Source organism: Mesoplodon bidens (genome assembly GCF_964165515.1).
Source record: "Mesoplodon bidens genome assembly, chromosome: 12".
Taxonomy (NCBI): Eukaryota; Metazoa; Chordata; class Mammalia; order Artiodactyla; family Ziphiidae; genus Mesoplodon; species Mesoplodon bidens.
In genome coordinates this window covers 51,210,383-51,234,794 of record NC_138168.1, presented here as the reverse complement: position 1 = coordinate 51,234,794, position 24,412 = coordinate 51,210,383, and the positions used below count along the sequence as shown (strand labels likewise).

At 37.1% G+C, this 24,412-nt stretch overlaps 1 protein-coding gene across 1 annotated transcript; it reads right to left on the bottom strand.

The window, feature by feature from the left end:
- Positions 1-972: 972 nt before the first annotated feature.
- On the bottom strand, positions 973-17,711 carry LOC308626474 (nephrocan-like; the record flags this gene model as incomplete). The annotated part of the gene is made up of 3 exons (XM_081251573.1): positions 973-1,583; positions 10,457-11,358; positions 17,523-17,711. The coding sequence occupies 3 exons, from the start codon at positions 17,709-17,711 to the stop codon at positions 1,136-1,138; spliced, it is 1,539 nt and encodes a 512-aa protein (XP_081107699.1). The 3' UTR covers positions 973-1,135.
- Positions 17,712-24,412: the final 6,701 nt, after the last annotated feature.

Sequence of the window (24,412 nt, the reverse complement as noted above, 5' to 3'; positions counted from 1 at the left end):
TCTGCAGAGAACCCTGAAGAAGCTTAGGGACTCTTCATGACTTCTTCTGCCTGGGGCTCAGGAGCAGATCTGATCCCCATCCTTTCCAGATTCTCCAGATTTTCCTTTGATTCTGTGAGCTATTCCCAACCTTCCCAATAAATTCTTTCTTGCTTAAGTTGGAGTCAGTTTTTATTACTTATAAACAAAAGCCTGTAGTGTAGGTCTATAGGTACCAGCTTCATACACAAAATCATCACTTTTTTTTTTTTTTTTTTTTTTTTTCTTTTTGCAGTATGCGGGCCCCTCGCTGTTGTGGCCTCTCCCGTCGCGGAGCACAGGCTCCGGATGCGCAGGCCCAGTGGCCATGGCTCACGGGCCCAGCCGCTCCGCGGCATATGGGATCCTCCCAGACCGGGGCACGAACCCGCGTCCCCTGCATCGGCAGGCGGACTCCCAACCACTGCGCCACCAGGGAGGCCCATAAAATCATCACTTTTTATTTGATAAAATGAACTACTCTATTTGCAGGAAGTTAGTTAGATAGAGATTTTATTGGGCATTACTATTTGTCTAGGTTTCAGTATAAAATACAAACAAATTACTTTTAACACGGAAGGAATCTTACATCTTCTGACCATTCGTTTCTACTTCCCCCCAACCTCAACTTGTCTTAACCCTCACTTTATTCTTAAAAAGAAAGAGAAAAACTTATAAAAAGAATCTTGTATATCTAAATGTATTATATATTTCTGCTTAAGATATTGAACATTAAAAAACTTTTTTTCTGGAGCACAGAGGATTTTTAGGGCAGTGAAACTACTCTGTGTGATATTATAGTGGTAAATACATGTCATTATATATTTGTCCAAACCCAGAGTATGTACAACACCAAGAGTGAACCCTAATGTAAACTATGGACTTTAGGTGATTATGACCTGTCAGTAGAGATCCATCAGCTGTAACAAATGTTCCATTCTGGTGGGACATGTTGTAATGGGGGAGGCTATGTTTGTGTAGGGGTAGGAGGTATATAGGAAATTTCTGTACCTTCCTCTCAATTCTGCTATGAACCTAAAACTGCTCTAAAAATGAAGTCTATTTTAAAAAAAGAAAGAAACAAAACCTTTTTCTAAACTGTAAACTAAGCTCATCCTTAATCTATCTCATAATCATAATAATCATCATCCACATTGATTCTGATGCTGGAGTGCTCTTCAGGCTTTGGTTTCTTTTTGGTCTCTTTGCTTTTCTCGGTCAGATGCAAGTGATGCTCACATTGCCTCATTATCTTCTTGGAAGACATCCAGCTCTCCCCTTGTCGTTCAGCTGGTGCTGCACATTGTCCTCCCCTCACATCTGTGCCCTTGGCCTTCAGGACCTCCCTGGCTCTCAGGAGACTGCAGGTGCAATTCCATGGATTTCCATCCAGATACAGGTGCCTGAGGCGAGGCAACACCTCCAAGGCTTTGAGGTCTAAGGCAGAGATCTTGTTGTTCCTAAGGTTTAGAACTTGAAGCTGCTTCAGATCCTTGAGCTCCCTCTCAGCAATATCCTGGATGGCATTGCCTTTTAGGTCCAGCCTTGCTAAGGTTGCCGGGAGCCTGCAAAAGCATGGAAACAGGATGTGAGAGGAGGCTGTGACCATCATTCCATAACTGCCTAGGCAACTTAGATGGAGCAACACCCACCTTTTCTGTACCATTCTGTTCCCTCTGAAGCTAGAAAACTAGCTTTGTTTTGTAAAGTTAATTAAAAGTGCAAACCTCAGTCGTGTCTATAGGTCTTTAACACTTTCTCATAGGTCTTATTTTCTAGCCCTCTGATTTTTCTGGTTCCTAGCCATAAAACTCTTTAATTTTTCGTTTCAAATTGGATCATGTAACAAATTGATAAGGAAAATAGTAAGTTTCCAACTTTTTAGTTGGCAGATACCATGAATCAATAATTTATAGGAAAGGTAAAAATATTGAATAAAAATATGAAAAACGTTGTTCTTCATGAATATAAAGGTAATGAAAAATGATGCAATGTTAGAAGTTAGAGCATCATTTTGAATTTACATTTTAAAATTCATTTCTGATGAGGGTGTAGTGAGGTAAGAACTTAAACTCTGCTAGTGGGAGTATAAACTGGTACCATTTTGGAAACAATTTGGTAACATGTATCGAATTTAAATAACGTCATGCCTTTCAGCGTAGGAGATAATAGAAGTGAATAGAGATTTATTTTAAAATATGTTTGTCATATATTTGATCATATTTATAACAGCAAAAAATGATAAAGGGCTAATGTCCACTAATATGGAAATTAAGAGATAATGGACTATTATGTGATCATAAAAATCATATTTTCAAATAATTTAAAAAATACCAGTTCTATATAAAGCTTTTCTGACTATGGCTTAAAAATCCAGAAGCTATAAAAGATCAATAAATCAACTACATTAAAAATCATAGAAAAAAAATTGTGTATGGCAAAAGACATATGCAGAGTCAAATGAAAAACTGGGGGAAATATCTGCACTTTATATCCCAGACAAAGAGCCAAGCTCCCTAATATGTAAAGGACTCTTACAAGTTGAGAAGAAAAGGTTTTTGTTTTTTTTTTAACGCCACATTTGTTTATTTATTTTATTTTTGGCTGTGGTGGGTCTTCGTTTCTGTGCGAGGGCTCTCCCTAGTTGTGGCAAGCGGGGGCCACTCTTCATCGCGGTGCGCTGGCCTCTCACTGTTGTGGCCTCTCCTGTTGCGGAGCACAGGCTCCAGACGCACAGGCTCAGTAGTTGTGGCTCACGGGCCCAGTCGCTCCGTGGCATGCGGGATCTTCCCAGACCAGGGCCCGAACCCGTGTCCCCTGCATTAGCAGGCAGACTCTCAACCACCGTGCCACCAGGGAAGCCCAAGAAAAGGTTTTAAAATAAGTCTGAAAGTGAGCATAAAGTATGAATGGAAATCCACATAAAAGCAAAGCCTTTAAGTCTTCAGCCATACTCAGAATAGAGAAATGAAGAAAAAAACCACACAGAGATTCCATTTCTCACCTAACAGATTGGTAAAAAATCTTAATCCTTAGCAAAACATTCTGTGGGCAAAGCCATGAAGAAGCAGACAATCTCATACATAGCTTGGTGGGAGCTGAAAATGGCACAGCTCCTGTGGAGAATTTAGCAAAGCCTAACAAAATAATGTGCATTTACCCTTCGACCCAGCAATTTCATTTCTAGGTAAAATCTCTGAAGATGTGATATTTTATATCCACAAACATATCCATATTTTATATCCACAAACATAAAACAGCACATGTGTATTTCTTATGGTATTGTTTATAATAGCAAAAGACTGTAAACAACCCAGTACAACAGTAAAGAACTACTATGCAGCCTTGAAAAAGAAAGAGGCTGGTCTCTATGAATTACCCATAAAATGATTTCTAGAAAGTATTGTTAAAGGGGGAAAAAGAAAAAGAAGTGGAATAGTGTATGTAGTATCTTAGTTTTTGTGTAAGAGGGAACTAAGAATACATGTACACATTTTGCTTGTTTTTGAAAAAAAGAAAAAAGATAAACCAGAAGTGAATTAAAATATTTACTTATAGGGAGTGTTTGGTTCCATATGGTTTTAACTTTTGAATCATGTTAACGTTTTACTTAAAACAAATAAAAACAAAACCAAGCCCTAAAATTGAACACAAGCCAAAACAAACAAATCTAATTAACTAATCAAATGTTTATGTTGGTAATGTAACCATATAAAATAAGGAAAAAGTACTCTGAATAGCATTAGTAGAGATAGCTAAGCCTTAGACTCTAAAGACAAAAGGATCTGCAAAGAAATTTCTCGCAGTATATTTCTTAGTAATACAATTTCGAAACTTTTTAATGAATACTGTAAGATAAAGAAAATAAATAAATATGTCAATCTTATTAGGAGCCAAGATTTTCATTGTAAGAGAAAAAGATACAAATATAAAATAAGAGAAGAAAAAGCTCTCTCTAATGTTAATATGAATTGGAAATACCAATGTGAATTTATGATTTAAAAAAATATATATCTTCTACCTCTGTATACTGAAAGAACCTAAAAGCAATATTACACACTAGTAGCAATGTGATCCCAATAGCATAAGCTCACTGAACACACAGATCCTAGTTTCAGAATTCCAGTCTCTACTTAAAAGAAGCAAGGCTTCAATAAACAACAAGTTCCTACTGTTTAGCACAGGGAACTATAATCAATATCCTGTGATAAACTATAATGGAAAAAATATGGAAAGGAATATATATATGTATAACTGAATCACTTTGCAGGACAGCAGAAATTAACACAACATTATAAATCAACTATACTTTGATAAAATTTAAAAAAAAAAGAAGCAAGACTTCTTGGAAAAATGGCTAATTCCATGTCTGGGGCAAGGTAAGCTGGAATGTCTGAAATGGAATGCAATGAAGTGTTCAAAGATTAGTGGAACACCTATCATGATGGTTGCTATCAAAAATCCAGAAAATAACAAGTGTTAACAAGAATGTGGAGAAATTGGAAGCTTTGTGCCCTGTTGATGGGAGTGTAAAATGGTACAGTCAATATGGAACACAATATGGGTGGTTCCCCCCAAAATTAAAACTATACTTGCATATGATCCAGCAATTGCACTTCTGCGTATATACCCAAAAGAATTGAAAGCAAGGTCTCAAAGAGACATTTATACACCCATGTTATACTACCATATTGAATTCACAATAGTTAAAATGTGGAAGCAATCCAAGTGTCCACTGATGGATGAATGAATAAGCAAAATACAAAATACAAGTACATACAATGGAATATTATTCAGCCTTGAAAGGAAGGAAATTCTGACGCATGCTACAACATGAATAAGGATATTATGCTAAATGAAAAAAGCCTGTCACAAAAAGGTAACTACTGTATGATTCCTTATTACATAAGATATGATTACTTATTACATAAGATATCTAGAGTAGTCAGATTCATAGAAACAGGAAGTAGAATGGTGGTTGTCAGGGGGTGAGGGGAGGAGAGAAATGAGGAGTTGTTTAATGGGTGCAGAGTTTCGGTTTTGCAAGATGAAAAAGTTCTGGAGACTGGTTGCACAACAATGTGAAGATACTTAACAATATTGAATTGTACACGTAAAAATTAATAATTGTACACATAAATTTTATGTTATGTGTATTTTACCACAATTTTTTAAAAAGAGAGGTAATGGAATCATGTCTCATGAACATAAGAACCAGCTTGGAGGGGCTCCCACTAGCCAAATTTGGGGAAATTTGAGCATCAAAAGAGACTAGCAACTATAAATGATCATAGCACACTGAATGAATTAAGATCCCTGGGTCCATAGTGATACGTGGAAAAAATAGAAAAGGGAAAATGGAGAGAAAAACCACACTATAGTGTTAAATGGAAAAAATAGAAAAAAAGTTGACTGATCTCAAATACATAAAAACAAATTATCGCTAGGCATAGGTTCTGGTTGAACAGTTATGGGTGACTTTTTTATTTTTCAGCACACTAAGTTTTCAACTTGAACAGTTATTTCTTTATAATCAGGAAAAAAATTTTTAACTGTGGATACCAATTTGAAAAATGTCATGCTAACACCTGTTGATAAAAAATAAATAATAATCACAATTGTGAACTGAAAATCTTTCTGCTAGTCAACAACTTTATATTAAGTGCTATTCTCTTTGTGAAGTACAAGAAGTGAGAAAGCTTTATAGGAAAAAAAGTCCCTTGAAATACCATCTGAATGCTATCTTCATACAGTGTGAACATATTAGATGTACATTTCATTCTTTTTAGTATTTAGTGAATTTTTTTGTGGTGGTCCCCGTCACATGATTGCTATGTCAAAGAGAAAAAAGCAAATGAATTTAAACATATTTTATGACAATATTACCTTTTGTTTGTTATAGTATTATTCTTATATGAATTTCATTCTGAAACGTTAATCTTTTTTTTTTTTTTTTTTTTTTTTGCGGTACTCGGGCCTCTCACTGTTGTGGCCTCTCCCGTTGCGGAACACAGGCTCCAGACACGCAGGCTCAGCGGCCATGGCTCACAGGCCCAGCCGGTCCGTGGCATGTGGGATCTTCCTGGACCGGGGCACGAACCCACGTTCCCTGCATCGGCAGGTGCACTCTGAACCACTGCGCCACCAGGGAAACCCCTGAAACGTTAATCTTTTAGGTTATTGGCACTTAACCTAAATTTTGCCCTTGTTTTTTTTCTTTGATACTTACATTTTATATTTATATATATTTATGTTCATGTATTTTATATTTGTATTCCTCTCCTACCATATAATACATATACATACATAAGTACTTGTGCTTTTGAGTATTTTAAAGTCTTACTTGTTTCAAGTGCTTTCTTTTTCATTGAAATTAAATTTACCTAACAAAGCAGATTAACTTACCAGAGAAAATCACTTCACACATTTCAACAGTTTGATAAAAGCTTCTGCAAAGACATTTCTCTCAGTCGGTTTACTGTGAATACCACTAATAATTTTCAAATTGGTATCCACAGTTTAAATTGAATTTGAAGTTAATCCCTAAGACAATGTAATTTTGTGCACACACCAGCTTATACAAGGTACATCTCTTAAAGTTATACAGAAAATCTCTTATGCATATCTTTTTTTTTTTTTCAAGGAAAAATGGCCTGTTAATAGGTGGTGAGGCAGTAAGCGGGACTCTGTAACTATTGAGAGTACAGGGAGTACAGCTGATGAAAGATACGGCAGAGTAAACCAAAGAGTCAAGTCTACTTATTAAGACTCGAGTTCTAACTTTGGCTATTCTATTCACCAGCATGTGACTTTAGGTAAGTTATTTAGCTCTTTAAAGCTTCTGATTTTCCACTATATAGATGAAAGTGCTCAGTACACAGAAGTTACATAAAAATGTTAGTAATGAAAATGAGCAAGCCAAGCTTTCTTTTAAACAAATACAGTTATTCAGTTCTGGGCTGGGCAGCCAAAAACTGTACCTGGTCTTAGGAGTACCTTTTTTTTTCTTTCATGTTTCTATGGATAACCAAAATGGCACTGTAAGAGAAATCAGTAATTTCCTCCTTCTGTGACCTTTGGGTAGTCATTTATTGCTTTCATATAATTTATCTTTATAAGTCTGATTTATACAAAAAGGTAGCCCTGATTTTAAGACAAACATGTGTCTAGAAATGCTATTTCTTCTTTCGGCAGTGTCGCTTTTTATAGTAAAAAAGGGGCACACCCCCATTTTGTCTGTAGATGGCACTTGAGTAAGAGAAAATGCTGACTGGCTTCATCAGGTTGTAGAAAGCTATTCTGGATTTCAATTATCCAGATTGTGAATAAAGAAGGGGTGATGTAACTTATATTTGTTCCCCGAGCTGCAGCTTGGTGAAATGAGAAGCAGCAGGAAGCAAGACCCAGGTCTTGGGTAGACTAAATTCCAAGTAGTGGAGTGTATTGTTGATAGCAGAGTAAACCTCAGAGGGCGAGGGTGCAGTGCCTAAAATTCCCAGGTCCTGGGGTTAGACTACTGTGTTTAACCCTGACTCCAAAATTTATTGACCATGTGATTTCCAGCAAGTTTCTTGATACCTCTTAACCTTAATTTCTAATCTGTAAAATAATAGGTAGAACAGTGTACCTACCTTCACAGGATTGTTGTAAGGGAGTAACAGGGAATAACATGTATATTCATTCACTGCTGAGCTTAGTAAGCACTTAATAAATGTTAGGTATTGTTTCTATCTCAGTTAGCATATTTAGGCAAATGGGCTATATGTGTATATATATATATATATATATATATATATATATATATTTTTTTTTTTTTTTTTTTTTTTTTTTTTTGCAGTATGTGGGCCTCATAACAGGCCAGGTTCTTTGACAAAGCAGACAGTTGTGTTGTTTCATTTAAGCCTCATAGGAAAAGACCCCTGGTATCTTGTTTCTTGCCCCATTGTCCTTTCCCAGTAGTTCTCAAACCTGGCTACACATTAAATTCATCTGGGGAGCTTTTAAAAAATACCGATGCCTGGGCCACAACCCTAGGGTGTCTGATTTAATTGGTTTGAAATGAGGTCTAGGCATGGGTAGGCTTTTTAAAAGTTCTCCAGATAATCCATCGTAAAGTCAGACTTGAAAATTAGGGTTAGCTCAGGCTTGCAATTCCATTATACACTCTGTTGGGTAGAAACTTTGTGCTTTCTGTAGTCACTTATTAAAACACAAATACCCTGGCAGGAGTAAATAATTAAGCTATTTTTCACTCATTAAACTTAGCAGGATTACTTCACCAAATGCTTTCTAAAGGTCACCCGAATAAAAAAGCCCACCGAGTTCACAGTTTTGTCCGTGGCTGTCATAGCCTGCTGAGAATCCTTCTGTGATACAGTCACTCCCTAACCTGTTTGATGAGTTTTGTTTGTTTTGTTTTTGTTTGTTTGTTTGTTTTGTTTTTTTGCAGTACGTGGGCCTCTCACTGTTGTGGTCTCTCCCGTTGCGGAGCACAGGCTCCGGACGCGCAGGCTCAGCGGCCATGGCTCACGGGCCCAGCCGCTCCGCGGCATCTGGGATCTTTCCGGACCGGGGCATGAACCCGTGTCCCCAGCATCGGCAGGCGGAGTCTCAACCACTGCACCACCAGGGAAGCCCCATGAGTTTTTTTTTATACACGATTTTTTGTTTGGAGGAGGAGCATGTAGTAATAGAAAATAAGGCTTGAACATAGTAGAAAAATTATTTAAATAACAACAAGAATTAGAGTCCTGAAATACTGCCTGCATGTTCTTGCCTTCAGGGCTGTTCTGTCTAGAACACTTTTTCCCCCAGACAGCTTCACAGCTAAATCCCTCACCTCCTTCCAGTCTTTGCTCAGAGCTTACCTTTTCAGGAGGGTTACCATGCTTACCTTATTGAAAATTGCAACCAGCCACCCTCGTTCACTGTAGTCCTGAACCTGGTAATCCTGCCCCTTTTTGTTGTTAATTATAACACCTAACACTATCTAAATATTATATACTTTACTTACATATTATGTTGTCACTCTTTCCCTGCTAGAATTTAAGCTGTACAGAACAAGAAGTTTAACCTCTTTCGTTACACTGATGTATCCCAAGTGCCTGGTAAAGTACCTGGCACATGGTGAATGCTCAAAACATACTTGTTGAATTAAATTAATTGTATGCACATGCTTAGGCATTAAGAGAAATTGATTACTTTCAAATCATCCTCAATATATAATTTAAAATACTGATTTCAGTTCGAAAAATCACCTTTTGATGTTTTGCATTGGGTACAGTGCAAAAAAAATGAACATCTGTCCATATCAGATAATTTTTTCCTTTCTCAATGATAAGAAAAATTATCATAATGAACACTGATAATAAGTAAATCAAGCACCACAGGATTCTACAGAAGCCAGAAGCTGGTACATTAATTATGAGAAATTTGATGATAATAATAGGGCAGGAAGCCTTTTTTTCTATAGTGCTGAAAGGAAAAAAATCCACTGATAGACACATTTAATAAGCAACATAATATCTTTTTTAGGAGAATAATAGTACTTATTCTACTGTTTTTTTAATTCTACTTTAAAATGTGGAACATGTGATAAAGTTTAAATAAATAGGATCAATTAATGTAAGCATGTACATTAGTTATAGATTATGACTGGTTAGGGGGAACAGGTACAGTGGGTTGGGTATAGAAGGAGGGATATTTGGAAGAGAAATTAAGTGTCAGAGTATGAGGGTGTGTGTGTTTGTGTGAGAGAGAAAGAGAACAGAAGAAACAACCAAAAACAGAAAGTAAGATGGACACAAATTGTCTCACACACTCACAGACAGACACCCAGAGAAATAAGCAGCATCCCTTAAGCCCTTTAAAAATCACAGCACTGAGAAGAACATGAGGATCCCAATACATAATTCAAAATAAATAAAATGTTAGATTACAGAGTTTTGATTTTTTCCCCGTAAATACTACTTCAATGCTTTTTTAAAACATAAATGTCTTACTACATTCCCCCCCACCCCGCCCCACCTCATTTTTTCCTGGTGTCCTGCTTTGCTAGTGGTTAAGCACATGCCTAGTCAGCCTGTTGCTAGATCCAGGCCATATACTTAGAAACCAGAACACAGTTTTACAAGTAACATCCCCCTATGATGTTTGTTACCATATGTCCCCAAAGTGACATTGCATATTTTCAAATACAGATGTCCCCTGTTGGGGTCTTGTCCTACAGGCAAGATAAGTTAAGTTAGTGCAGGGGTCAGCTTGAGGGCTGGAGATTCCAAACCCCTGTTTAAATCTTCCACCCCTGAACCCTTGGATAGCCTTGATCAGATACTTTATGTTTGCTTGGATGACTTTTCTTGCTTGTATAATGTACTTAGTTGTCCCAGTTTTTGGAAAACTTTTTTAGTAGTTACTGTAAATGAAAACGCTTACTTACCGTAGAGGTATAGACAAGAGCAGGTTCTGCTCCAGGGCCAGGTTGGAGAGCTGGGAACACCTTTGCAGGGCTCCAGCTTCAAACAAGCTGACAATGTTGTTGTCCAGAAACAAATGTTTCAAATCTCGGACGTCCTGGAAGTCTTGTGCTGTAACTTTCTGAATCAGATTGTTGCTGATATCAAGCTTTTGTAGCCTTGCTGGTAGTCTGAGGGGCAACGTTTGAAGTTGGTTTTGGGACAGCTCAAGGGTAGTTAAATTGGCAAGGAGCTGTGCCCCATCGATGGAAGAGAGTGAGTTTTCTGACAGGTAAAGATGCGAAAGATTCTCCAAATGTTTCATATCTCGAAACCTTACCACTTTGAGCCGGTTTCTCTCCATTTTTAGTGAGAGCAAGGATTTGGGCAGGTTAATAGGAATTTTAGTCAGAAAGTTACTACTGAAACTGAGAAACTGCAAAGACTGAAGAGAAGTGAAGAAGCTAGCTGGTATGAGATGTAGCTTATTATTCTCCATGCTCAGATGTTTCAGATGGGGAAGTGCCAGTGGTCCATTCACAGACTCGATATTGTTGCTGTCCAACACCAAGCTTTGCAAACTGACAAGAGAGGAGAGCATGCTGGGAGGGAGAGAAGAGATCAGATTGTTTTTCAGTTCAAGGATTTTTAATTTCTTCAGTCCTTCAAAATCAGATCCGTGAAGGGCATATATTGAATTATCATTTAGTTTTAACACTTCAAGACTGGCTGGGAGAGCACTGGGGACCTGTCTTAACTTATTTTTCCAGAGTTCCAAGGTCTTCAAAGTACTCAGAGTCTTGAAAGTGTCATTTTCTACCGACTCTGTTCCACTGGCCAGCAGAATAAAATCTTCTAGAGCTGACATTTGGGTGAAGTTAGACAGCTACAAAAAATGCAGGGATGGGGAATGGGGGAGAAAAGCAGTAAATTAGGATTATTGTAAGAAAAAAAAAAGCCATATACATAATCATTCAATACTAATGATACTTCAGATTTCCCTTCAGGATCTATATAAATATCTCTTGGAAGAGGATAGAAACTCAGATTCTGACCATTTTTATTCACTTGTTAACAGTATAAGATGTCTAAAATGTTTTAAGCACTTTCACACACTATTGGTAGCCATAAAGTTGGCCAACTTTTGCTGCGTATTCTTTGACCCAGCAAATTTACTTCTAGGTAGAAGTACTTACAAATTGCACAATGATTTATGCAATAGGGTGTTCTTGGTTGCATCATCTTGTAATAGCCAAAAAAGAAACAATCTGGAAATATTTCACCAAACTATTAACTAGAGCTTCTAACTCTAGGGGATAAAATTATAAGGAATTTTCATTATCTATCTACATTTTGCAATGTTTAGATTTTTTAAAATTATAAATTAACTTTTTAACGATTTAAGCATTAAAAGTAAAAAAAAAATTAATGTCCTAGATACTGCTATCAGTAGAATGGGCCTATCAGAAAAACATTTTCAACTGTATAATAGTTTCGAAAACTAGCCTCATTGTTCCTACCGGCCAATTTATGCTTCACTGATGAAACAGGTTCATGAAGAAACAAACAGGATACATGTGTCTCCATCTCTGTAGAGCAAGGAGTCCATTCATGCATATATCCCAGACCTAATGCTATTCCTGTCCTAGATTTTAGAAATTACCAAATCTGCTGTACTTTCTCCATGGTTTGCAAGTTCAAGCATCCCTATCTCTCCACATATCCTCCAAACTCCTCCTAGGTGGACATCCACCTCTTTTCTAGGATGATGTAATTTGGTATTTGGTTCTCAGAATAAAATCATGTTTAGGCAAAAAGAGGAATTGTTCCAGATTTTCCTGAGCTTGATAAATCTTCACAAAACTTTCAACCTGCTTTAGAATTCAATTAAGCTGGAATTTTCAGTGCACACTTTTATGTCTTACTATCTACAGTTTCTAAATGTTTGATTTAATTGTGAAGTTGAGCTCTTTTGTAACATCAATACATGATTAATACCTTAAAAGTGGGTTAATTTTGCATCACATATTTGTTACAGGTATTTATATTCTGGGAAGACACGTGATGTGAATTATGGTATATTTTAAAGTACCTCCTATATATGATATTCTAGTTGAAGAATCTCATGTTAAAAACTCCATAAACAGATGTTTTTAATTATAATAGTTTTGATAGCTGCCTTGGCTTATATATTGCTACTAACATTTGATATTTTCTTAATGATTAATCAGATGTATTAATTAGTCTTAATCCCAAGATCAATAGCTTTTTTTTTTTTTTGCATTTGTTGAGCATCTACAAGTTCCAAGTACTTTTTTATGTGTTATCATTAATTCTCCTAATAACCCTGAAAGTTTGGTATCGTCAAACTTGAAAGAGTTGAGAATTTCAACAAAGTCCATTGGACTCCAAAGCCCTTTCTTCCTCAACTCATCATTTTCTAATACATTTTCCATTGCCTGTGGTCTATCATTAATGTTTTTCAAAAAAGACTCAAGATCTGGACACAGATCATAGAGTTTTAGAAAAGCAGAAATTTTAGAGATTATCTAGTCCAAATCTTCCATACAAGGAATGAGGCCAAAAAAAAAAAAAAATTAAATGACCTGTCCAAGATTCAGTGTTGTTTAATCTATTCTTCATTCTGAAGTACCTTTTTCTAGGCTTTCTTTCATGTAAAGTCATATTTGACTCTACACATAGCTCTTCACCTTTGGCACTGTTGATCTCCCCCAAAAAAGACCTTGGTGTTGCAAATGCTTCTACTTCTATCTGAGTGACCACAGACCCTAAAAGATTGCTGACTATGTAGCAAGTCTCAGAGAAGACATGGATCTGAATGGGCAATTTCTATGGGGACTAGACAAAGAGTGGTGTCAGAGCTTCAGTTGGTCTTCATTTCTATTTGTAAAGTATATAGACTAGCTAATAGTAAATATAGGTCATTTTCTTAACTGAATCCAGTGAATAGTTGTTTCCTATTATTAAGCATAGAGAACCTTTGCTCTTTATCAGGTCAATGCAGATTACTTTTGATTATTATTAGTTAAAATGGCCACCATTTTCTAAGTATTTACTATGCTTATCTTTACAAAGATCTATGTGTAAGCATGATTATTCCCTTTTCAATGAGGTAAACTCAAGAAGGCAAAACAAAATGTCCAAGTATGTCTTGCTAGTAAGTGGAAAAGTTGGGCTTCCAACCCAGGTTTACCTTACCCCAACACATATATTTTTAACCTTAGTGTTTATAACATGCATTTAGCTGAAGAGTATAGAGTTCTGGTGCCACAAACAGTGAGGAAGACACCCGATGATTTTCAACTTATCAGTTGAGTTTGCAGAGCTGACAAAGGGAAAAAAATTCTGCCAGACCTGTTTTTCCATTTCCATAGCCTAAGCAGGGTTTTACTCAAGAGATGTAGAAAGAGATGCTTTTGCCCTGCAGCTAACTCTGGGGCTGCTGGCAGTTTTTCAACATTGCTTAAAAAGCAAGGCAAGTATGGCTTGGTGTTAACAATTAGGCTTAGGAAGCTCAGCTAAGTAAAATTCCTGCCATCACAGTTGTACAGTTTAGTGAGCCTAATACTTATGTAGATAAAAGTTACTATATAATAAGAAAAGTTTAAAAAGGAAAAAAAAAGCAAACCAAGTAAAATGAAATAGAGTAGAGGGGCAACTTCTGCTGGTTTCCCCATGAAAAGGCTTTGTTTCAGGTTTTAATGCTGGGCAGGCCCTACTTCAAGCATTAGAAGGTTACCTGCCTTTCTTAGTCACCTTATAGGTCCAATGCACACAGGAAACTCACACACCCTCACAGTGACTGCCTCAGACATGTGTGAACCAAGCCAGCAAGGAGTTTGTAAACTATGTTGGAATTTTTTTCCTGATGATCAAAGCAACACTTGTTCTCTGTAAACAATTAAAAAATCTGGAGAGTATGGAGAGAATATAAAAAGAATCTGTAATCCTCCCCCACTTGTTGATAAACTATATATTTCTTACCCAAGAGGAATTTGAAGTAGCTTCTTTTCTCCACAAAAGATGTAAAGTGCAATTATTTTAATTGACTGCCACCATAAAGACATTTCTATTTGTCCTCTAAACATTAGAGCTAAAACTATAAAACTCTTAGAAGAAAATATAGGCATACATTTTCATGACCTTGGGTTTGGTAAAAGCTGTCTTGGATATGACACCAGGTGTAATCCTCTCCAGCAGCACCCAGCTGTCCAGATATAGGAGAAACAAAGGAAAATGATCACCCTAAGACTGAGGCTTTGCTGAATAGGTGTTGAGATAATTAATTGTGGGATGCAAAGAGGGAAGGGGTAGGGAAAGAAGATAGATAAGAAATGAACTGATTATCTGAGAGAAAGTGGGTAGATCTAGGATTAGAAGTCTCCATGAAGTGGAAAGATAAGTGCAGAGTATGGCAGCTGAAGGGAAAGGACATGATGACCAGAGAGTGGGTATGGGAATTCAAGATTTTTGAGTGCAGAAGTTTCAGATATAATGAGGATTATGATATAAGCAAGAGAGTAGACAACTGTGGTGAAGTGGAAATGTAGATAGATACTTTTTTATGAGTTCAAGGAATGGGACTAGGATATTGGACACTGAAGGCACACCAAAAGATGCAGGACTTAGGATGGAGAGGAAGAGTAGGAGCCAGTATGGAAGGGACCAGGGGCACAGTATAAGACACACAGAGGAACAGAGTGTTACAGTCTGATGGCATGCACCTCAAAGAAGTGGGGATTTTTACAGATAAATGGAAAATAAAGTCCCTCTTGAGGGTAGGAACTATGAATTTTTATTTTTTTTTCCAACTGTGCTGCATGGCTTGCAGGATCTTAATTCCCTGACCAGAGATTGAACCTGGGCCATGGCAGTGAAAGCCCAGAATCCTAACCACTAGGCCACCAGGGAACTCCTAGAACTGAATTTTTCATCTTTTATCCCCAGTCTCAAACACAGCATTCACAGACCCAAAGACAGTTGAATTATATGAACAAGTAACTGAAACATTTAAAATTGTGGTGTATATACACATATATGTGTGTGTGTATATATATATATATATAATTTCTATTGCTATTAATCTGAAGATCCATTTTAAGACTTTTTACTTTAAATATAGGCACCCAATTCTGTAGTTCAAACCAAATAGACAGAATATACATTGCATTCACCAAATGCAAGTAAACTATGGTCATTTAAAGCCTAAGGATTTTTAAAAGAGAAAAGAGAAGGATTATTGGTCAGAGCTTTCTACTTCCTTCACAAACAATCCTCTCTTTCACCAACCTTTCTGCTGTGAACTGTGCTTCCTAGAGATAATTAACTGGGTTAAAATCAGGGAAGTGGCAGTATTGCTGTTCAGTGAACTTAAACCAATGACAAATGAACTCATCGAATAAGTGAATTTGACGAGAGGCATAATTTCATCTTATTGGCTGCAAAGCAGCAGTGTGGGATCATTACCAGGCTTAGTTGATACTCCAGCTCTTGGTATCTCAAGTCCTCAGGACAAATATTTAAGCATCTTGCCCTTTAACCAGGTGTCTTGCTTGAATGCTGAGAACTGACAGGGTCAGACCTGCTCTCTGGCATTAGGCACTACTGGATTGGAAGAGGAAGGTAAACAGATGATGACCAGGCAATTGTACTTATTGAGCCTCGAAATAAATACCATGCCACATACTTTAAACTCCCTGTGTTTATGTGCACCTACATTAAAATTTCTTAACCAAATAAAAAGGGAGGGGGGAGTGTCTCTGTTTGAAGGAAAAGTACATTCACCAGCTGACTCTCCGCACCTGGATCACAGACAGGCATTTCCTTATCTTAAGATTTGGGTCAATGAGGGAGAAGCAGTGACCAGTAAAGGCAAACTCAGAGTCATAGAATTTTCCATCTAGAAAGTTCCTGGGATCCCCAATCTAATCCAGCCTTCTCACGTCATAAAGGTAACAAATGAGGTCTGCAGATTTTTTTAACTGCTTGTCTAAGGTAGTTCTATCTCTAGTTAATGAGAAAACTAGAATGAGAACTCTAGTCTCTTGATGCCTTTCAAAATACCAAAGGTCAAAAACAAAAGTTTCGGGCTTCCCTGGTGGCGCAGTGGTTAAGAATCCGCCTGCCAATGCAGGGGATACGGGTTTGAACCCTGGTCCTGGAGGATCCCACATGCCATGGAGCAACTAAGCCCGTGCACCACAGCTACTGAATCCCGCGTGCCTAGAGCCTGTGCTTGGCAACAAAAGAAGCCACCACACTGGGAAGCCCACGCGCCGCAACAAAGAGCGACCCCTGCTCGCTGCAACTAGAGGAAGCCTGCGCGCAGCAACGAAGATCCAACGCAGCCAAAAATAAATAAGTAAAAATTTTTAAAAAGTTTCTTTGTGTTATACAAGTCAGACAAATCTATAGCACTCTTTTCAGTGCCCTCTGAATAGGTAAGCATGAAAATAGACATCATAATTAAAAGCACGTAGAATGAGAATTGCAGTAATATGGCAAAACAAAAACACGTATTTCTTCTGTATAGGTTTCCACAAAGACACTGATGCCTGGCTGGTTTGTAGAGTTTGTATGAATAATTCTCATATGCTGCATTCACCTTGATAGTCTTATAATGTTCTAAGTATCATCTGCCTTCTATGGCACATACAAAACTACTTTTCCCCTAAAAGGACTTCTTTTCAATATGGGGAGACAAAGGGACCATATGATCTCAAACTCTTTTTGTTAAGAAAGAGTCATTTCTTTACTTTTACTCTGCAACAACATAATTAGAATTTTCAAAAATAAAAAATTAATTATAGACTCCGATTTTTGGGGGGCTACTTTCCTAAAAAGCAGTATCCAGAAGCATATACCCATCTCAGTATACAGAGCAAACAGGTAGCTAGTGCAACTACCTGACTTCATAACCATCACTTTAGGTTTTGATTATTTAAATCAAGTTTAACAAACCCACACTTGCCCCTCACTCTATCTCACAAAATAAAATTGCAGTAACTTGAGTGTAGAATGAGTAATTACCTGAAGGTGCTGAATTTTGCTATGACTGACGTAGAGCTTCTTGGTGGTGGAAGGAATACCTGACGGCACCTCCGTTAGCCTGTAGCATTGCACCGACTGCTCTGAATCACAGCTGCATCTTCCAGGACAGTTAGGATCGAAACCATAGCTAAGAGAGAGCAAAATAAAGAAAGCATAAAGCAGACACATCTTCCAAAACAGGGCCTTTCAGGTCGCAGGCGAGTGTTTAGGTGATGTCTCACTCTTTATACTGTGAAATCTGATTATAGAATCTTATGAATGTGTACTCTGTCAATGTAAGAAGACAGGAAAGAAAAAATTCTCAATTTGCCTGGGTTAAAATGTTAGCGACCATTACAAAGAGGAAAGCGCTTAAACATTGATAAGCTGCCTTAATATTTGTAGGTGAGCAAAACCCTATGTTATTTATGGCTTGGAAGGCTAATCTGCAAACACCTCTATTATCTGTAGTTTCCTTGTTTTGTTAAATGTGACACTAAGGAATTAGTGGGAAAAGACAAAGGGCTGTTTTATAGTGGGCTATAAAACCTTTGAATTTTCTGTGACCCTATATTAAAACCATTTTTGTGGAACTGCAATGGGCAGGTGTTTTCTTCTCATATTAACTAGTATGGGAAAATAGGCAGGTTTTCTATTTATTATTGTTGTTTCAGTAACATTTTATTGCTAGTAAAACAATGGGGGTACAATGGAGAGATATTTAGAGCCACAGATAACTTGTTCAATTCATCTGTCACTTGATCACTCAAATATCATATGTAGAAAATATTTTGTCATTCAAAAATATTGTTGACTCAAATGAGAATAAAACATAAAACTAGGTCTATTATCTTTATTTATTTGTAATAATGGAAGAAAAGGATTCTAGTTTCTTCAGAGGAACTTGGCTGTGAGTTCCTACCAGCGAGGGAAGGTTTCCCTTGCCCTGGGTGCCCCTTTGTTGTGGCTTTTTGTCTTGCTGTGATCATCCCTGCTGAAGGAATTTAAAAGCATTTTAAGCAAAAGATTATATAGAGAAGCTCTTTCCCCGTAAATGGAAGACCTAAATTTCCCCATGCTGGTTGGCCTCAGCAGATTGCTCTAAAGAAACCCTTTCTAATATTGAAAAGCTTCTCAGATCTCCTCTTCAACCTTACCTCTCTTTGCTACAATTTTCATTTTGAAGGCAAAAGTTTCTTTACTTTAGTAATCAATTCATTCTATTTCCAGAGAAAGGATTTTTGTGTGCTTTTCCCAAAAGACTTGTCTACTCCTCTTTTCTGATTGTTTACCTTCTGTTTTCTTTTCCTATCAGAGACAAGAAGTGATAAGAGATTTCTTTTCTGTCAATATTCTGATTTTTAAGAAGCTTTATTATTTATTTCTTTTGTCCACTAATAGAATTATTTTTTAGTTTTTAGAATTTTCAAATAGCAAAGTAATGCTCAATAAAAGAAAATTTGGAAAAAGGAGCAAGGACGGGAAAAAAAACTTCAGTCCTGTCTCCAAATCAAACCTTTTCTCCAAATCAGACAATTTTTTTCTCAGCCTAGGCTTTGAAACGGCAAAGAGAAATACTCATTGAACACTTACTTTCTGTGTTGCTAAGAAGGTAAGTTCATATTTAGTTACTTGAAATGAAATGCCTATAAAATCCTAATCTTTCATCTACCATTAATGACAGCTAATTTTTCTGTTATGCAGCATAGTGATGAATTTCACTTTCTATCCTCTGCTGGTAGCCATGGGATTCCCTTGTCTTTGATTAATCCTTGAAATTATACTGTGTAATATATTTTTCTTCTTTTCCATGGTATTTCTATAGCTTTCCTGCAATTTTGGCATTATCTCTAATATATTACTCCTTTACAATGTGAATAGTTTTGTCAGGTTTCTTCCCTCCTATAACCCAATAGTTATAATCCTTTCTTCCCTCCTATAACCCAGTGGTTCTTAACCAGGGGCAATTTGGCAATATCTGGAAACATTTTTTTTTTTTTTTTTTTGCAGTACGCGGGCCTCTCACTGTTGTGGCCTCTCCCGTTGCGGAGCACAGGCTCCGGACGCGCAGGCTCAGCGGCCATGGCTCACGGGCCTAGCCGCTCCGCGGTATGTGGGATCCTCCCGGACCCGGGGCACGAACCCGTGTCCCCTGCATCGGAAGGCGGACTCTCAACCACTGTGCCACCAGGGAAGCCCTGGAAACATTTTTGATGACAATAAAAGGATGGGGGTGGGTTGGTAGGCAGTGCTACTGACATCTAGAAGGTAATGGCCGGGATGCTACTGAACACCCTACAACACACAGGACGGCCCACACCACAAAGAATCATGCAGTCCAAAATGTCAGTAGTGTCATTGTTAAGAAACCCTGCAATAAACACAAATGTGTGCTTCTATGCAATAGATATTGGCCTTCCTTGGTGTATTAAAAGCAAAGGGCAACTGAATTCCAGAGAAGAAACTGACTAACCCAAATTCTCCCTGACTTTAGATTAGCTTGCGATTCTTATAATAAAACTGATCAACCAAGAGCTAAACGGAAGACTTTAATTTATTAAAATCTCTTTCTGAGACAAAATAAAAGAAATTTTAAAGAATAAAATAATCGTGAATATGATTTTTTAAACTTGTTTGCTTCTTCTTCTTTGCAAAAACAGCATAAGTTTAAAATAAAAGAAAAAATAAAATTTTCTACTACTTAACCTCTCTACACCTCAGTGTTTTCTTCTGTAGAATGAAGATTAAATGGGGGAAATAATTTCAACTTTACAGAAGAAAGAGAGGAAATGTACTAAGACATGTCAAGTCCATAGGCAAAAATAGGGTCTCGGTAAATGATAGTTGTGGGAATTCCCTGGTGGTCCAGTGGTTAGGACTCTGCACTTCCACTGCAGGGGGCACAGGTTCCATCCCTGGTTGGGGAACTAAGATCCTGGAAGCCATGTGGTGTGGCAAAAAAAAAAAAAAAAGGATGGCTGTATCAGTTTGGGTTTGGGTTATTAGTTGCAAGCAATGGAAACGAATTTCTGGCCAACTTAAGAAGAAAAGGAATTATTGAAAGAAAATTGGGTAGCACACAGAATCGTAGGAAAACCTGGAGAACCAGATTTGGAAATGGACAAGGATAAAGGAAGGCTGTATAGCCAGAATCACACACTTCAGTGAGTGTCACCGCATAACATGGATGCCCTGGCCTCCACCATTGAACTGGAAATTGGATACCGTTGTCTGCACTGTTGGCTACTGAGAAAGGATGCAGCTAACCCCCACTGCATCTCTCTCTACTCCCTACCAACAAGAATTCTTTCAATCCCTGCCTCACTATCTCCACGTTAAAAATTTTAGGTGGATGATTTTGGTCAGGTGAACCTAGGTCATATACCTGTGCTCTATCTGTCACAGAGCTGGGCAAGTGATTATCTTATGTTTTCAGTTCATTATGGGAGGAGGACACTATTTCCGATATTCCAGTCACATAAGGAAGGGAATTCCCTAAACAAAGGAAAGGGGTTCAAATATGGACAGTCCCCTATTTGTAGTGACAAATGTCCACTATAGAAATCTTTTCACCCTCACTCCTGCTCATCATGACCACAAAAGCCAAATGAGATTTGAGCGAGTTGCAACCAAGGACCAAACAAATTATATTTCTAACAATGGTTGTGACATGGCTTTTTGTGTAATTGTTTCACTATACTTTTCTGATTTGTTCATTTAGAAGACTACAAAAATTCTAATGCAGTCATTTAAAATATTTTTATACTTTTAAATATACATGCAAAGAAAAGATAATTAATGTTAAATGGCGTTCAGAATGCAATTGTTTTGGGCTCCTTTTAGAACTAATGTGGAAGAAATATAATAAATGACAGAGGCTAATGAGGGGGAGTCTGTTTGATCTGTAAGGTCTGATAATCTGAGAAGTAAACAGTAACTTGACAGTGGATGAAAGAGGAAGAATCAATGATCAGTAAACTCTGATAGCGTGGTTGATAAATGGTGGTTTTAGATAGTGCTGACCCAAACCTGGAGCTGTGGGAAAGGGTAAATGAAGAATGTAGCTCAGGTAACAGTGGAAAAGCAGTTATAGGCAGTCTGAGAGTGTTAGGGAATAAAAATACAGTAATAGGGATTTAAAAAAATTTTTATTTAAGTATAATTTATTTACAATGTTGTGTTAATTTCTGCTGTACAACAAAGTGATTCAGTTATACCTATATATATATTATTTTTCATATCCTTTTCCATTATGGTTTATCACAGGATATTGAATATAATTCCCTATGCTATACAGTAGGACCTTGTTGTTTATCCATCCTGTACATTAGTTTGCATCTGCTAATACCAAACTCCCAATTCTTCCCTCCCCCATCCCCCATCCCCCTTGTCAACCATAGGCCTGTTCTCTATGTCTGTGAGTCTGTTTCTGTTTCATAGATATGTTCATTTGGATCACTTTTTTTAGATTCCACATATAAGTGATATTATATGATATTTGTCTTTCTCTGTCTGACTTAGTATGATAATCTCTAGGTCCACCCATGTTGCTGTAAAATGGCATGATTTCATTCTTTTTTATGGCTAAGTAGTATTCCATTGTGTATATATACCATATCTTCTTTATCCATTTATCTATCGATGGACATTTAGATTGTTTCCTTGTCTTGGCTATTGTAAATAGTGCTGCTATGAACATAGGGCTGCAAGTATCTTTTCAAATTATAGTTTTGTCTGGATATATGCCCAGGAATGGGACTGCTGGATCATACGGCAACTCTATTTTTAGTCTTTTGAGGAAACTCCATATTGTCCATACTGTTTTCCATAGTGACTGCACCAATTTACATTCCCACCAACAGTGTAAGAGGGTTCCCTTTTCTCCACACCCTCTCCATCATTTATTATTTGTAGACTTTTTAATGATGGCCATCCTGTGGTGTGAGGTGGTACCTCATTGTAGTTTTGATTTGCATTTCTCTAATAATTAGCGATGATGGGCATCTTTTCATGTGGATCTTCTGCCCATTTTTTGATTGGGTTATTTTTTTGTTATTGAATTGTATGAGCTGTTTGTATATTTTGGAGATTAATCTGTTGTCAGTCACATCATTTGCAGATATTTTCTCCTAGTCTGTAGGCTGTCTTTTCATTTTATTTATGATTTCCTTTGCTGTGCAAAAGCTTGTAAGTTTGATTTGATCCCATTTGTTTACTTTTGCTTTTATTTCTATTGCCTTGGGAGACTGACCTAAGAAAACATTGCCAAAATTTATGTCAGACAATGTTTTTTGCTTATGTTCTCTTCCAGGAGTTTTATGGGGTCATGTCTTATATTTAAGTCTTTAAGCCATTTTGAGTTTATTTTTGTGTATGGTGTGAGGGTGTGTTCTAACTTCATTGATTTACATGCAGCTGTCCAACTTCCCAACACCACTTGCTGAAGAGATTGTCTTCTCCACATTGTATATTCTTGCCTCCTTTGTTGAAAATTAATTGACATAGACATGTGGGTTTATTTCTGGGCTCTTTGTTCTATTCCATTGATCCATATGTCTGTTTTTTGTGCCAATACCATGCTGTTTTGATTATTGTAGCTTTGTAGTATTGTCTGAAGTCTGGGAGGGTTACGCCTCCTGCTGTGTTCTTTTTCCTCAAGATTGCTTTGGCAATTCTGGGTCTTTTATGGTTCCATATAAATTTTAGGATTATTTATTCTAGTTCTGGGGAAAATGTCGTGGGAAATTTGATAGGGATTGCGTTAAATCTGTAGATTGCTTTGGGTAATATGACAATTTTAACAATAAGTAATAGGACTTTTTCAAATTGTTTTTTGCTGTGTTTTGTTTTTACGTTTGGGTACACCATACCAAATGTAGTATCTTATAAATTTTAACTATGGAATAGGTAAAATAATTTTTGATGCCTAAATTATACTGGATTTATTGGTCAAATCAACCATCACTGTTAAATGAACCTTTCTCTTTAGGTTGGGAAAAATATTCCTTGGATTTTAACGGAATATGTATTTTATAGATATTTAACATATATTTTATAGATATTCCTAACTCTTGAGCCAATATAAAAAAATGTTTAGCTATGCTCTCTAGCAGCAAATTCTAATTCTTTAGAATTTCCTAGGTAGACTGTTGTAATGTCTTAATTTTTTAACTGACCGCACAAATATTTTCAGCATTCCTACTATATTCAAGATCTTGTGTTAGGACCTGGGATTCAAAGATAAGCAAGATACCATTATTATTGCCAAGGAGCTCACAGTCCAAGGGGCTCCAAAAAATGTATGATAAATACTATAGCAGGTATTTGCAGGAAACTGAACAGGGATGGAGTCAATAGTTCCAAATGAGAATAAAGGAAAGCCTCTTGGAAGAGGTTTCTTAGCTAATCCTACATCACTGCACCAAAATTCTCAAGTTCTAAGAACAAGAGGGCAAACAGTTGTTCCATATGTGTATGCAAGAGAAATAATCAGGAGAATGAAGCTAATAAATCACCTTGGAATGCCCAAACTTCTTCAGCATGTGTATCACAGAATTTCAGATTGTTAGCAAATATGAATAAATATAAATAATACATATGACTATGATATTCCAAGACTTTCCCCACATTGCCCAAATAAAATGGTAGCAGGTTTTCCCTGGCCCTCTTTATTCATTATACAATTGTTTCTAGTGACCAATGGTATAATTCTTACTTAATATCTTTTCCTTTTCCTTGTAGGATTACCGGAGAGTAAATGAAACATGTGAAGCTTAGTGCAGGGCCTGGCACACAGTAGCATTCAGTAAGTGATAATCTCCCGCTCCAGTCCAAGGAGAGGGAGACTTCTATGCCCATTCACTACAGTGCCTTTGCAATTAACGATGTGC